This window comes from Theobroma cacao, chromosome 4, assembly GCF_000208745.1.
Source record: "Theobroma cacao cultivar B97-61/B2 chromosome 4, Criollo_cocoa_genome_V2, whole genome shotgun sequence".
Lineage (NCBI taxonomy): Eukaryota > Viridiplantae > Streptophyta > Magnoliopsida > Malvales > Malvaceae > Theobroma > Theobroma cacao.
The window spans coordinates 27,087,200-27,097,821 of NC_030853.1; the positions used below are offsets into that span (position 1 = coordinate 27,087,200).

General features: G+C 33.6%; 5 protein-coding genes across 6 annotated transcripts; 1 reads left to right on the forward strand and 4 right to left on the reverse strand.

Annotated features, from left to right (window-relative positions):
- LOC18602847 (probable glutathione S-transferase) lies at positions 499–1,538 on the reverse strand. Its single transcript, XM_007034475.2, has 2 exons — positions 1,188–1,538; positions 499–1,064 (listed from the first exon to the last, which is right to left on the reverse strand). The coding sequence occupies exons 1-2, from the start codon at positions 1,494–1,496 to the stop codon at positions 744–746; spliced, it is 630 nt and encodes a 209-aa protein (XP_007034537.2). The 5' UTR covers positions 1,497–1,538; the 3' UTR covers positions 499–743.
- LOC18602848 (probable glutathione S-transferase) lies at positions 1,614–2,628 on the reverse strand. 2 transcript variants are annotated; one of them, XM_018119378.1, is made up of 2 exons: positions 2,317–2,628; positions 1,614–2,221 (listed from the first exon to the last, which is right to left on the reverse strand). In XM_018119378.1, exons 1-2 carry the CDS (start codon positions 2,623–2,625, stop codon positions 1,898–1,900), a joined length of 633 nt encoding a protein of 210 aa, XP_017974867.1. In that variant the 5' UTR covers positions 2,626–2,628; the 3' UTR covers positions 1,614–1,897. The 2 variants fall into 2 exon arrangements, with proteins under 2 accessions (XP_017974867.1, XP_017974866.1); XM_018119377.1 differs by having other exon boundaries at positions 1,614–2,224; positions 2,317–2,625.
- Positions 3,311–4,384, forward strand: LOC18602849 (probable glutathione S-transferase). The gene is made up of 2 exons (XM_007034477.2): positions 3,311–3,704; positions 3,836–4,384. The coding sequence occupies exons 1-2, from the start codon at positions 3,396–3,398 to the stop codon at positions 4,187–4,189; spliced, it is 663 nt and encodes a 220-aa protein (XP_007034539.2). The 5' UTR covers positions 3,311–3,395; the 3' UTR covers positions 4,190–4,384.
- On the reverse strand, positions 6,865–7,881 carry LOC18602850 (probable glutathione S-transferase). Its single transcript, XM_007034478.2, has 2 exons — positions 7,508–7,881; positions 6,865–7,408 (listed from the first exon to the last, which is right to left on the reverse strand). The coding sequence occupies exons 1-2, from the start codon at positions 7,814–7,816 to the stop codon at positions 7,043–7,045; spliced, it is 675 nt and encodes a 224-aa protein (XP_007034540.2). The 5' UTR covers positions 7,817–7,881; the 3' UTR covers positions 6,865–7,042.
- Positions 8,983–9,966, reverse strand: LOC18602851 (probable glutathione S-transferase). The gene is made up of 2 exons (XM_018119107.1): positions 9,472–9,966; positions 8,983–9,342 (listed from the first exon to the last, which is right to left on the reverse strand). Exons 1-2 carry the CDS (start codon positions 9,778–9,780, stop codon positions 8,983–8,985), a joined length of 669 nt encoding a protein of 222 aa, XP_017974596.1. The 5' UTR covers positions 9,781–9,966.

Sequence of the window (10,622 nt, forward strand, 5' to 3'; positions counted from 1 at the left end):
AAATTGACCTGAAGGAAGTACTAAATGTTTAAGAAAAGATGGAGACTTGACTTCAAAAGTGGATCTATCAATTTTTAATATATATGACTAAAGTTCTTGAAACGAGTGGGTTTAATTTTATTGTATCACATGCTTTGAATTGTGTTGTTCAGCTATATATGGATATGTCATACATGATGCAAGCTTAATTAATTGGTTTTGTATTTGAGTCCAAGGAAACTTCACCAGATCCTTCATCTTGTCAATTATTAATGAAGAAAGAATAGAAAACTGGATTACGTTAATTGATAAGAGACTTATTCTGTATTAATATGTTTAATTGATATTAAACTGGATTACGCTACTAACATCTTTTTTTTAAAAAAAATTATTTAGGGGCTTTCATTAATCTGTGGGGAGTGAAGAAGTTCCACCTACAGAATCACAATAAAAGAACAAGGTATTGGACACTACACCCAAACATGTATGGGCAAATTCCTCCAATACTCTGGCTGGATCAGAACAAAAGATCTTGAGCTTCCAATACTGAGCAAAAAACAGACTCACAGGGTCAAAGATTGTACATTTTGCACTTTTACATCAGCCCTGATGGAGATAGAGAAAGATAAACTAAAGTATGACTACACAAAGCTAAATTCCCAGAGACATGAGTTTTTACAAACAAAATTATCTAGATATATTTTCTGTTCAAAGTGCACACCCCACCTTCTTGGGCCCCTTTCATTCGACTTCTCCTTTATATATCATTTAGCTACCGGAGACATTTCCCTTTGACGCCTTAAGTAAGCAAACATCTCATCAAGGTCAGGGAGGTTTTCTGTGATGACAGGAACTTGCTTGAAATTTCTGAGCCATGCCTGCAGGCGGTGGAGCTTATGAGCTTCAAGTAGTTTCTCCCCTCCCAACCAATGAGCAAGTCCAAAGACAATATCCACCATGTTAATCGTGTCCCCACCAAAAAATTTCTTCTCACCAAGTGCTTGTTCTTCAACCATTTTTAGCATTTCCAAGCTATATTTCTCTGCTTTCTCCTGCCCTTGACCAACCATCCACATTACTGGACCCTGTAAAGAACCAAAGAATGGAAACATTTCATCAAGTTAGAAATTTCTTTTGCCAAGAAAAGTTAGAGGTCCCTGTTCTCTTACTAGATGACCAGAAACCTTATAAGTGATGAAGAACTGTACCTTATCTTCAGCAAATTTAATCCAAAATCGAGCCATGGCTCTCTCATAAGGATTACTAGGCAGCAAAGAATTTTGTGGCCATATCTCTTCAATGTATTCAAGAATAATCAAAGACTCGCATAGGGATTTCCCACCATGAAAGAAAACTGGTACTCTCTTGTGAAATGGATTGTGTTGGAGAAGCAAGGAACTCTTATTGCAGAGATCTTCTTCTACATAGTCAAATGCTATGCCTTTCAATTTCAAAGCCCATTTGACTCTGTAAGTGTAAGGACTAACCCAAGTTCCAAGCAGCTTTGCTTCAGCCATGTTTGAGATATCAGTTGAGTTCTTTCTTTCTTTCTTTTCTTCTTTTGGTACTTGGACCTATAACTTAAAATAGCAAAAGGCTCTCCAATTGAATTATAATAAATGAATGGATTCAAAGAGTACTTCGACAATTCCAGTAGTTGAAGTCAAGAGTCAAAAAAGTCAACAATATGCAAATTCAATATTGGTGGCTGAACAAATATTTGATGGATGGTTTTTGGAGGGAGGTAAGATTATATGTTAAATACTTAACCTCTACTCTGTTTGAGATCAATCAGGGTAAACAAAATGGACATTGGGTAATTAAAGAAAGTACATCTACCAGTAAAAGTAGAGCCAAGTTCCAGCAGATAACTTTTTATTTTTTCTTTTTGGTACATGTTCCGATGGATAATGAAAATCTATGTCTCTCGCTTTAACAAACGACCAAAATCAGGGAGGTTTTCTTTGATTTCGGGGACTTCCTTGAAATTCTTGGTCCATGCGTGCAGGCGAGGAAACTTGTGGGCTTCCAGTAGATTTCTGCCTAGTATTTTTTCAATGACTCCAGGCCAGTAGGCGAGTCCGCCAAAGGCTATGTCCACCATGCTAATCTTGTCTCCTCCGAAGAATTTCTTGTCTCCAAGGCCATGTTCTTCTATGGTTTTTAGCATTTCCAAGCTCTCCTCAATTACTTTCTGTCGTTCTTCGCCTCTAGTTCCACAAATTTTCCATACTATTGGACCCTGCTAGAATCAAAAGGCGACGTCAAATTAAACAAACTATCAATAAAAATAAAAATGGTAACGTTTTTCTGTTAGAACTATTTTGTTATGGAAACCTTATCATCAGCAAATTTGATCCAAAACCTGGCGATGGCTCTCTCATATGGATCACATGGCAGCAAGGAATTCTGGGGCCATATCTCTTCAATGTATTCAAGAATAACCGAGGACTCGCAAATCGGTTTTCCACTATGAATTAGCACGGGTATCTTCTTGTGAACCGGGTTACATTGGAGAAGCAAAGGACTCTTATTGGAGAGATCTTCTTCTATGTATTCATATGCTATGCCTTCCAGTTTCAGAGCCCAAATGACCCTGTAACTGTAAGGACTGAGCCACATTCCAAGCAGTTGCACTTGTTCCATGTTTGAGAGATCAATCAGAATGGGCAATGGCCTTGCGCATCTCTAGCTAGTCAAATTTTATAGTAATCAAAGAATCGGCAAGTGCTAAATTCCAAGACAAAATCGAATAAATAAAAATGGTTTTATATAATTGTTGTAGTCGAAATCGAGAGTGTTCATTTGTGATGAGCTGGTCATTTTCTCATGAGATAGAAATAGAATAATGAGGTATATGCCTTGAACGAATCATAGCACCATATTAGTGTCCAAAAACGGATAAAGAGAATCGGCCAGTCAAATATTAGATGATTTTCCCTTCAATTAATTTCTGAGATCTCAACTGAGTTGTTTTGTTTGGGATTTCATATTTGAATTCCATTTAGATGATCTTGCCCACATTTACCCAATTTCACCTTCTAATTAAAGCCAAGAATTAAGGAGCTAAATTTTCTAAGCAATATTTATACATAAAGGGCAGTAAATAGGCAGATTTCACCTACGCCAGAAATAATATAATCATTTCGTTTTCTTTGACTATTGACCAGTTCCACTACAGGACTAATCTTCTTTCCCAATTTCCCACTATAAAATATATGGAGGGTTTCGAAAAGGACAACCCGTTTTGGAATTCAACCATGGATTAACCGAAAAATATTAAAAATGTTTAAGCTGACTGTTTGAGTTGGTGCACTTCATTATTCTCTATAAATTGACTTTTAGAAGGCGTGCAATGCCTCACCGTTATCAGAATTTCAGATTGATCAAGAATCTGAATACTTGATCTCACTCACATGGCTGAAGTGAAGCTGCTTGCTGCATGGCCTAGTCCTTTTTATTATAGAGTGGTTTGGGCCCTGAAACTGAAAGGCATAGCATATGAATTCATAGAAGAAGATCTAGCCAACAAGAGTCCCTTGCTTCTCCAGTATAATCCAGTTCACAAGAAAATACCAGTACTCCTTCATCGTGGAAAGCCAATTTGTGAGTCCATGATCATTCTTGAATACATCGAAGAGATTTGGCCACAAAATTCCTTGCTACCAAGTTATCCCTATGACAAAGCCATTGCTCGTTTCTGGATCAAATTTGCCGATGAAAAGGTAAATCTTTTGCCTTCTAGACATGGGTTTGGAGCATATGCTATTCCTAATTTTCATTTCATTAATCTGAATTGTACAAGATCTACTTAATTGTTATTGATAATTTATTATTGCATCTTTGATTCTTACAGAGTCCAGCAATCTGGATGGTTTTCAGGACCAACGGTGAAGAACACGAGAAGGCGGTTAAGGACAGCTTGGAAATGCTAAAAACCATTGAAGAGCATGCACTAGGAGAGAAGAAATTCTTTGGGGGAGACAAGATTAACATGGTGGATATTGCTTTTGGACAACTTGCCTACTGGTTACCAGTTATTGAAGATGTAACAGGAGTGAAGCTACTTGAAGCTGGCAATTTCCCTCGTTTGCAAACATGGATCAAGAATTTCAAGCAAGTTCCAATAATCAAAGAAAACCTCCCCGATCGTGACGAGATGTTTGCTTTCTTCAAGCGCCGCAGGGAGATGACACTTGCTTCTAAATGACACCATTGTCCCAGAATCTATGTTCTGAATTTTCTCTATGCAATCTACTCATTTTATGGATATTACCTAGTGAAACAAATAACGAGTAGAAATTATGTGTCTTAGGCCTCAGTTAGTTAGCAGTAGCACCGAGGTCACTTTAGTTTCCATTGGGCAGGATATGAAATTCGATTGTCCTACATGGTTTATCTTGCATCATCCATGACGTATCTGAATTAACGGAGTTTGTAACCTTTCGAGTCAAAAGAGAACCTTCTGGGAAGTCCTCATGCCCCACGTTTTAACAGTTGAATAAGACTAAAGGCTGATGTGGGCTAGCCTCCAGGATAGAAGAAAAAAATTAAATTAATAATTTTATATATTTAGTTATATAAAATTAATAATTTAGTTATTAATATTATTATTTATTTTATATATTTCAATATCTTTAACTTTTACTTGTCAAATTAATAGTTTTAGTTGAAATTGAAACTCACTGTCTCTTTTTCTTTTATGGCAATGAATATTAAATAATAATAATTCAAACTTTGAGACATTATTACCATTCAAATAAGATTTAAATGTTTTACTTAAGAATGAAAATTGAGGAAGACATAAATGAGTCTTGAAGTTTTTATTTATTTAGTTATGTACTTATGTTTACGAGATTGTAATTTATGTTAAAGATTGAAATTTTATTTACCTTTGATATAATTTATTTGCTAATTTATGTTTGGTGTAATTTATTTGTTTGTAATATGTTTTTATTATTCAATTTATAGATTAAATCATAAAATAATTTTATTGATAAAAAGTTTGTTAAGTAAAATTATGAAAATGAATATTTTTTTAAAAAAATTAGTAGGCTGGCCTAACTTGACTCATGGATTAGTGAGGGTTGGGCTGAGCTGAAATTTTGATGGCCTATGTAAAAAATGGACTAGCTCAATCTAACTCATATTTTTTCAATCTACAATATTTTGGACCTGATGGTCTCACCAAATTTTTATTTTATTTGTTTCCTTCGCCTTCTTTTAATCAATATCAATTGATAAAGATAATAATACAGTTAAACTATACTTTATTCACCTTTATAATAAATCTTTTGGTAACATCATGTCAAAGTCACCTTGGACATCAACAATTTTTGTTTCACGCATCCCACCATATTAATATTTTTTGTCACAACACCAGTTGTCCATGTATTGACACATTTAACATATATACATATACACATAACACACGCTGTTTTCATCTTTATGATAAATTTGTTCATAACATGATATCAAAGCCCCCAAACATTAAAAATCTCTATATCTTGCGCAAGATGTTTTTAGTGGGGAAATAGCTAGGAAGTGCTTGAAATTTGAAATGATATCTTAAGCCCTAATTTGAAGAGTTCACGATTTAATTAGTTTACAGTGAAGATATATGGAAAACATGAACTGGATAATGTAGGATCAATATCACTTTTAAGACAAAGATCATAATATTTGAAAAAGTTTTTAAATTATAAAAACAATAATCTAAGGTATGATATTTAAAAAAGTCTTTAAACTATTCAGTAAACTTCAAATAAGTCTTTATACTTTTATTACATTCAATTAAGTTTTTATACTTTTATTCTAAGCCTAATAAGTCATTGTACTTTTATTTTGAGTCAAATAAATATTTATGACTAATAATTAACTTAGTCAAAATGTCACTTATTATTTTATATCGCGTGGTACTGATGTATCATGCTAACATATCATAATTGATAATGGTGTGATATACTGATATATTATAATTGATGATGATGTGACATACTAATTTGATATAATAACATGTTCATATGATATTTTTTACTATTTGTATTAATGCCATGTTAAAGCTATGTGGTAATAGAATGATAATAGGTATTTTAATTAATGATAATTAATTAATCATTTGTTATAAAGACTTATTTGATAAAAAATAAAAATACAAATTTTGATTGAATACAATAAAAGAATAAGGGTTTATTTAATTTTTTTAAATAATTTATAAGCTTATTTGAATATTATGTCAAAAATCAAATATGTTTTTAATTTTTTATTTAATTCTTTGATGTTTCTTATGTTGCTCATAATACTTCTCTAGCGGGAGTTAAAAATTTATTATTATATGATATGATGGAAATATGTTTTCTTATGATGATTTCAATTTAATATTACAACTTCTCCATTGAAANTCTTTTGATGTTTCTTATGTTGCTCATAATACTTCTCTAGCGGGAGTTAAAAATTTATTATTATATGATATGATGGAAATATGTTTTCTTATGATGATTTCAATTTAATATTACAACTTCTCCATTGAAAAAAAAAATACAATCAAAGTCTTATATTTTTATTTAAAATCAAATAAGTTACAAAACACTTAATAAAAAATTAAAAAACTAACTAGTATTAACCATTATGACATTTGTCATTTTCTTAACCGGTGCCCTAACATGGCATAAGTAAAACCATCACAATTATTTAGAAGAAAGAAAAAACATTCTTTAATTTGGTCCTCCTTATTTTTCTCAAAATTTCTCTCTCTCTCTGTCTCTCTTTGTTCTAACGAAACAGAACCAGCTTAAAATTCCCAGCTTTCATGGCCTCCCTTTCTTAAATTCCAAAAATACCCATTTCTTTCCTGATCATCATGGGCTTGTAAAATTAATCCTCCCATAAAACCAAAAAAGTTCTGCTTTTAGACAATAGAATTCAATTATTTGATGCTTAATTAATACAACATAGCATAACTAAGCAGATTACATATATATATAGCTTTAGATAAGCATCCCAAGCTGCCAAGTTTAGGAAAATCAATTTTCCAGAAGGCTAGCTAGTGTGAAGCCTTTTTATGCTATTTGTTAAACTGTTCAGCAACCCTCTTCTCCCTCACGCCTCTGATATGAGCCAACAGTTTATCACGATCAGGGATTGTTTCTTTGATGACAGCAACTTCCATGAAATTTTGAGCCCATTCATGCAGTCGAGGCAAGGTGTTTGGTTCCAGCACCTTAACGCCAATTATTTCTTGCATGATCTTGAGCCAATAGGCCAGCACTCCGTAGGAGATGTCCACTAAATTAATGGTATCACCACCGAAAAACTGCTTCTCCCCAAGAGCTTTCTCTTCTATAATTTTCAGCACTTCCAACAATTCCCTTGCTGCTTTCTCTTGCTCCTCTCCACCGGTTGATAGAAAAAATGCACGGAAAACCGGACTCTACGATCATTGTAAAGTTTGATAATTCTTAACAATAACATAAAAGAAAAGAATGATAGGTCAATGCCTCAATGGAGATAATGAAAGAGTCAAAATCACCTTGTCTGCTACGAATTGAATCCAAAATCGAGCCATGGCTCTCTCATAAGGATCACTTGGGAGCAATGGATTCTCCGGCCAGGTTTCTTCGATGTATTCAAGGATGACAAGGGACTCAGCAATCGGCTTGCCGCCATGGACAAGGACAGGGATCTTCTTGTAAACAGGATTGTACTTCAACAGCAGTTCACTCTTGTTAGAAAGGTCTTCCTCTATGTATTCGTAGTCTACACCTTTGATTTTCAATGCCCAAATCACTCTCTGACTAAAAGGACTAGCCCAGAATCCGTGTAGCTTCACTTCTGCCATTTCTTTGATGAGCTCAAGATGCAAAGTTTGTTGCCAGGCCAAAGTCAATATAATGGATCAAATGCTTGGACAATAAGTTTCAATTTAGAAATTAATAACCATGAAAGTGACCCTTCATTTGTATACCCATAGAATACCTCGTAGGCCACATGTTTTCTATGAGGAACTAGCTGGGAATTTGAGGAAATCAAGGTCAGGTTGAAATTTGATATAATATTGTAGGCCCTAATTTGAAGAGTTGATGATTCTGATTAATTTACAGTGTATGGAAAACATGAACTAGATAATGCAGTAATAATTTGACTTTGAAGATAAAGAATATTGTTTTTATAATATACATTTGCATGAAGATTTCGATATCCTGCCTCTTAGAATGAATAAAACAAAGTTCAAATGGACCATTGCCTTATTTAATTATTTATATACCAACTGCCCCTTAATCTCAATATTTAATTATCGACATAAACAAATGATATTTGCTAATCAAACCCGCTCTTAGAAGGTTCATCATGTTCCTGTTTGTCTCTTTATGATTTTTGCTGTTTTGAAACTAATTCTCTATTTTGATATAAAAGTCATTAATCTAATTTTAAAAATTACTTCCATATTTTTAATTTTCATTTTTACTTTCTAATTGTGATTAATAAGATAAGGTAAATAACTAAATTTAAAATAGCAAAAAACAATCCAATTGTAGTTGAAAATATTGATTTTTTAATTATTTTTCATTTCATATAAAAAAGAAAAAAATTAAGGATTTTCAAATTTAGTTATTATCCTTATTTCATTCATAATTTTATTTTTTGATAGACATTTACCATTTATTTACAATGTAAAGGTGGAGATAAAACATATACAACATTCTATAAAACTAAATGAGCCCTTAGTTATTATTTCATAAGGTTTGTTTACTGAGATTCTTTTTAATACAATTTCACACGCAAAAGTATGAACTAAGCATAAATCCAACACAGAACAAAATGAAACAAAAGCAAAATTCGATAGGAACATCCTTAAAATGCTGCATCGATGGACAGGCAAAAACACAAAATGTCTATATATATTTATATATATGCTATCCAAAATTCTTGCTATTATTTTATAGCTATCCAAAATTCCGAAGGACAAGGAGGATATTCAAATATAGTTACATTATATTACAAGGGTTAACCTGAGACGTTAAAAACAAACAATTCTCTAACCACTTTCATATGGGCCAGCAGTTTTGCTTTGTCAGGAAGATTTTCTTTGATCACAGCAACTTCCTTAAAATTCTTAATCCATTGGCGCAATTGGGGTAGGGTGCCTGGCTTCAACAATTGCAGTCCCATCACTTCTTCCATCCCCTCCACCCAGTGAGCAAGCACTCCAAATTCAATGTCAACTAAGTTTATAGCCTCGCCACCAGAAAATTTCTTATCCCCAAGGGCATGCTCTTCTAAGATTTTCAGCTTTTGAACTAGTTGCTTTCTTGCTTTCTCTCGCTCCTCTCCAGTAGTTTGGAATAGAGAAACTACGGTAGGACCCTGGATCATCAAAATATTTAGTTATTCTGTGGCATGAGGTAAACCAAAAACAATAAACTAGAATAGATTCTAAATGAAAATTAAGAATCAAGATGAAAAAGTTGAATTTCAGTGAAGTATGAGGGTAACCATTTCTTCTCCAAATTTGATCCAAAACCGAGCTATGGCCCTCTCATAGACATCTTGTGGCAGCAGGGGATTCTGGGGCCATGTTTCTTCAATGTATTCAAGGATGACCAGTGACTCGGCGATTGGTTTGCCATCATGAACGAGGACAGGTTTCTTCTTGTAAACAGGATTGTACTTTAACAGCAATTCACTCTTGTTGGGAAGGTCTTCTTCTACATATTCGTAGTTTATCTCTTTCAGTTTTAGTGCCCAGATCACTCCGTGACTAAATGGACTAGCCCAAAATCCATGTAGCTTCACTTCTACCATTGCGATATGGGATGCGGGGCCAGTTGCAAGGCCCAAGTCAATTCATACAGATCAAACGGCAGTTCTAGCTTGGGCAATAAGTTTGAAGTTCCAAAACAATGTCAATGAAAGCAACTCTTACTCTTTTCTAAATGTTTCTGATATCAGTTTAGACTCTTTCAGCTGATAATTTTGCATTTCTTATTGTAAAAGTCATGCAATCTGTCACATAGTTGGATCAGATAAATTACTTAATCCAGTAACTACCATGTTACGGATATGATTGCTCCATGCAATATACAATAGGCCTGCGTCATGCATGACAAGTGATCATGTTTTTAATAAAAAAAAAAATGAATCAGTTTGCCCCTTTCAAACTGAATAAAATAACAAGTTTCAAAGATTGAAAAACCCTTCTCTTGGATAACGTTGTTCAAACTGAAATTGGAAAAATGGGGAGCGTTTCCGGTACTCCTAAGTTTTAGTCTACAAAGTAGGAAGTGAGATAGAAGATGCAATCATAAAGAATGCCCCATTTGTAATTGAAATGGTTCAGAAGGCTGAAAATTTCAAAATGATTTCAGAATAATTTAAAGCAACAAGCCACATAGCATTGTTGTAACCATAGCTATAACAGATAAATAATTTAAAGGCATAAACCAACATGAAAATTAAAGAGAGAAGAAGTAGTTCTTCCTCACGACGTAAATGTGTAATACAAGCTTGTATTACTAGCTTATTTACTGTGGAGTGATTCTGATGAGGTGATATTATATATGACCCTTCTCTTTTTCAAGAAATTTAAAGCGCATTCTGTTGTGATATGGGACATTGTCTTTGATTGCGGATTCTTTACTGAAATT

Bases quoted from the DNA above. Each gene is read 5' to 3' on its own strand.
- LOC18602849 (XM_007034477.2), top strand. From the start codon at position 3,396: ATGGCTGAAGTGAAGCTGCTTGCTGCATGGCCTAGTCCTTTTTATTAT. The intron at 3,705-3,835 runs GTAAATCTTTTG...TGATTCTTACAG, and splicing joins TCAAATTTGCCGATGAAAAG to AGTCCAGCAATCTGGATGGT.
- LOC18602847 (XM_007034475.2), bottom strand. From the start codon at position 1,496: ATGGCTGAAGCAAAGCTGCTTGGAACTTGGGTTAGTCCTTACACTTAC. The intron at 1,065-1,187 runs GTACAGTTCTTC...GGTTCTTTACAG, and splicing joins TTAAATTTGCTGAAGATAAG to GGTCCAGTAATGTGGATGGT.
- LOC18602851 (XM_018119107.1), bottom strand. From the start codon at position 9,780: ATGGTAGAAGTGAAGCTACATGGATTTTGGGCTAGTCCATTTAGTCAC. The intron at 9,343-9,471 runs GTTACCCTCATA...TTGATGATCCAG, and splicing joins TCAAATTTGGAGAAGAAATG to GGTCCTACCGTAGTTTCTCT.
- LOC18602850 (XM_007034478.2), bottom strand. From the start codon at position 7,816: ATGGCAGAAGTGAAGCTACACGGATTCTGGGCTAGTCCTTTTAGTCAG. The intron at 7,409-7,507 runs GTGATTTTGACT...CAATGATCGTAG, and splicing joins TTCAATTCGTAGCAGACAAG to AGTCCGGTTTTCCGTGCATT.
- LOC18602848 (XM_018119377.1), bottom strand. From the start codon at position 2,625: ATGGAACAAGTGCAACTGCTTGGAATGTGGCTCAGTCCTTACAGTTAC. The intron at 2,225-2,316 runs GTTTCCATAACA...TTTTGATTCTAG, and splicing joins TCAAATTTGCTGATGATAAG to CAGGGTCCAATAGTATGGAA.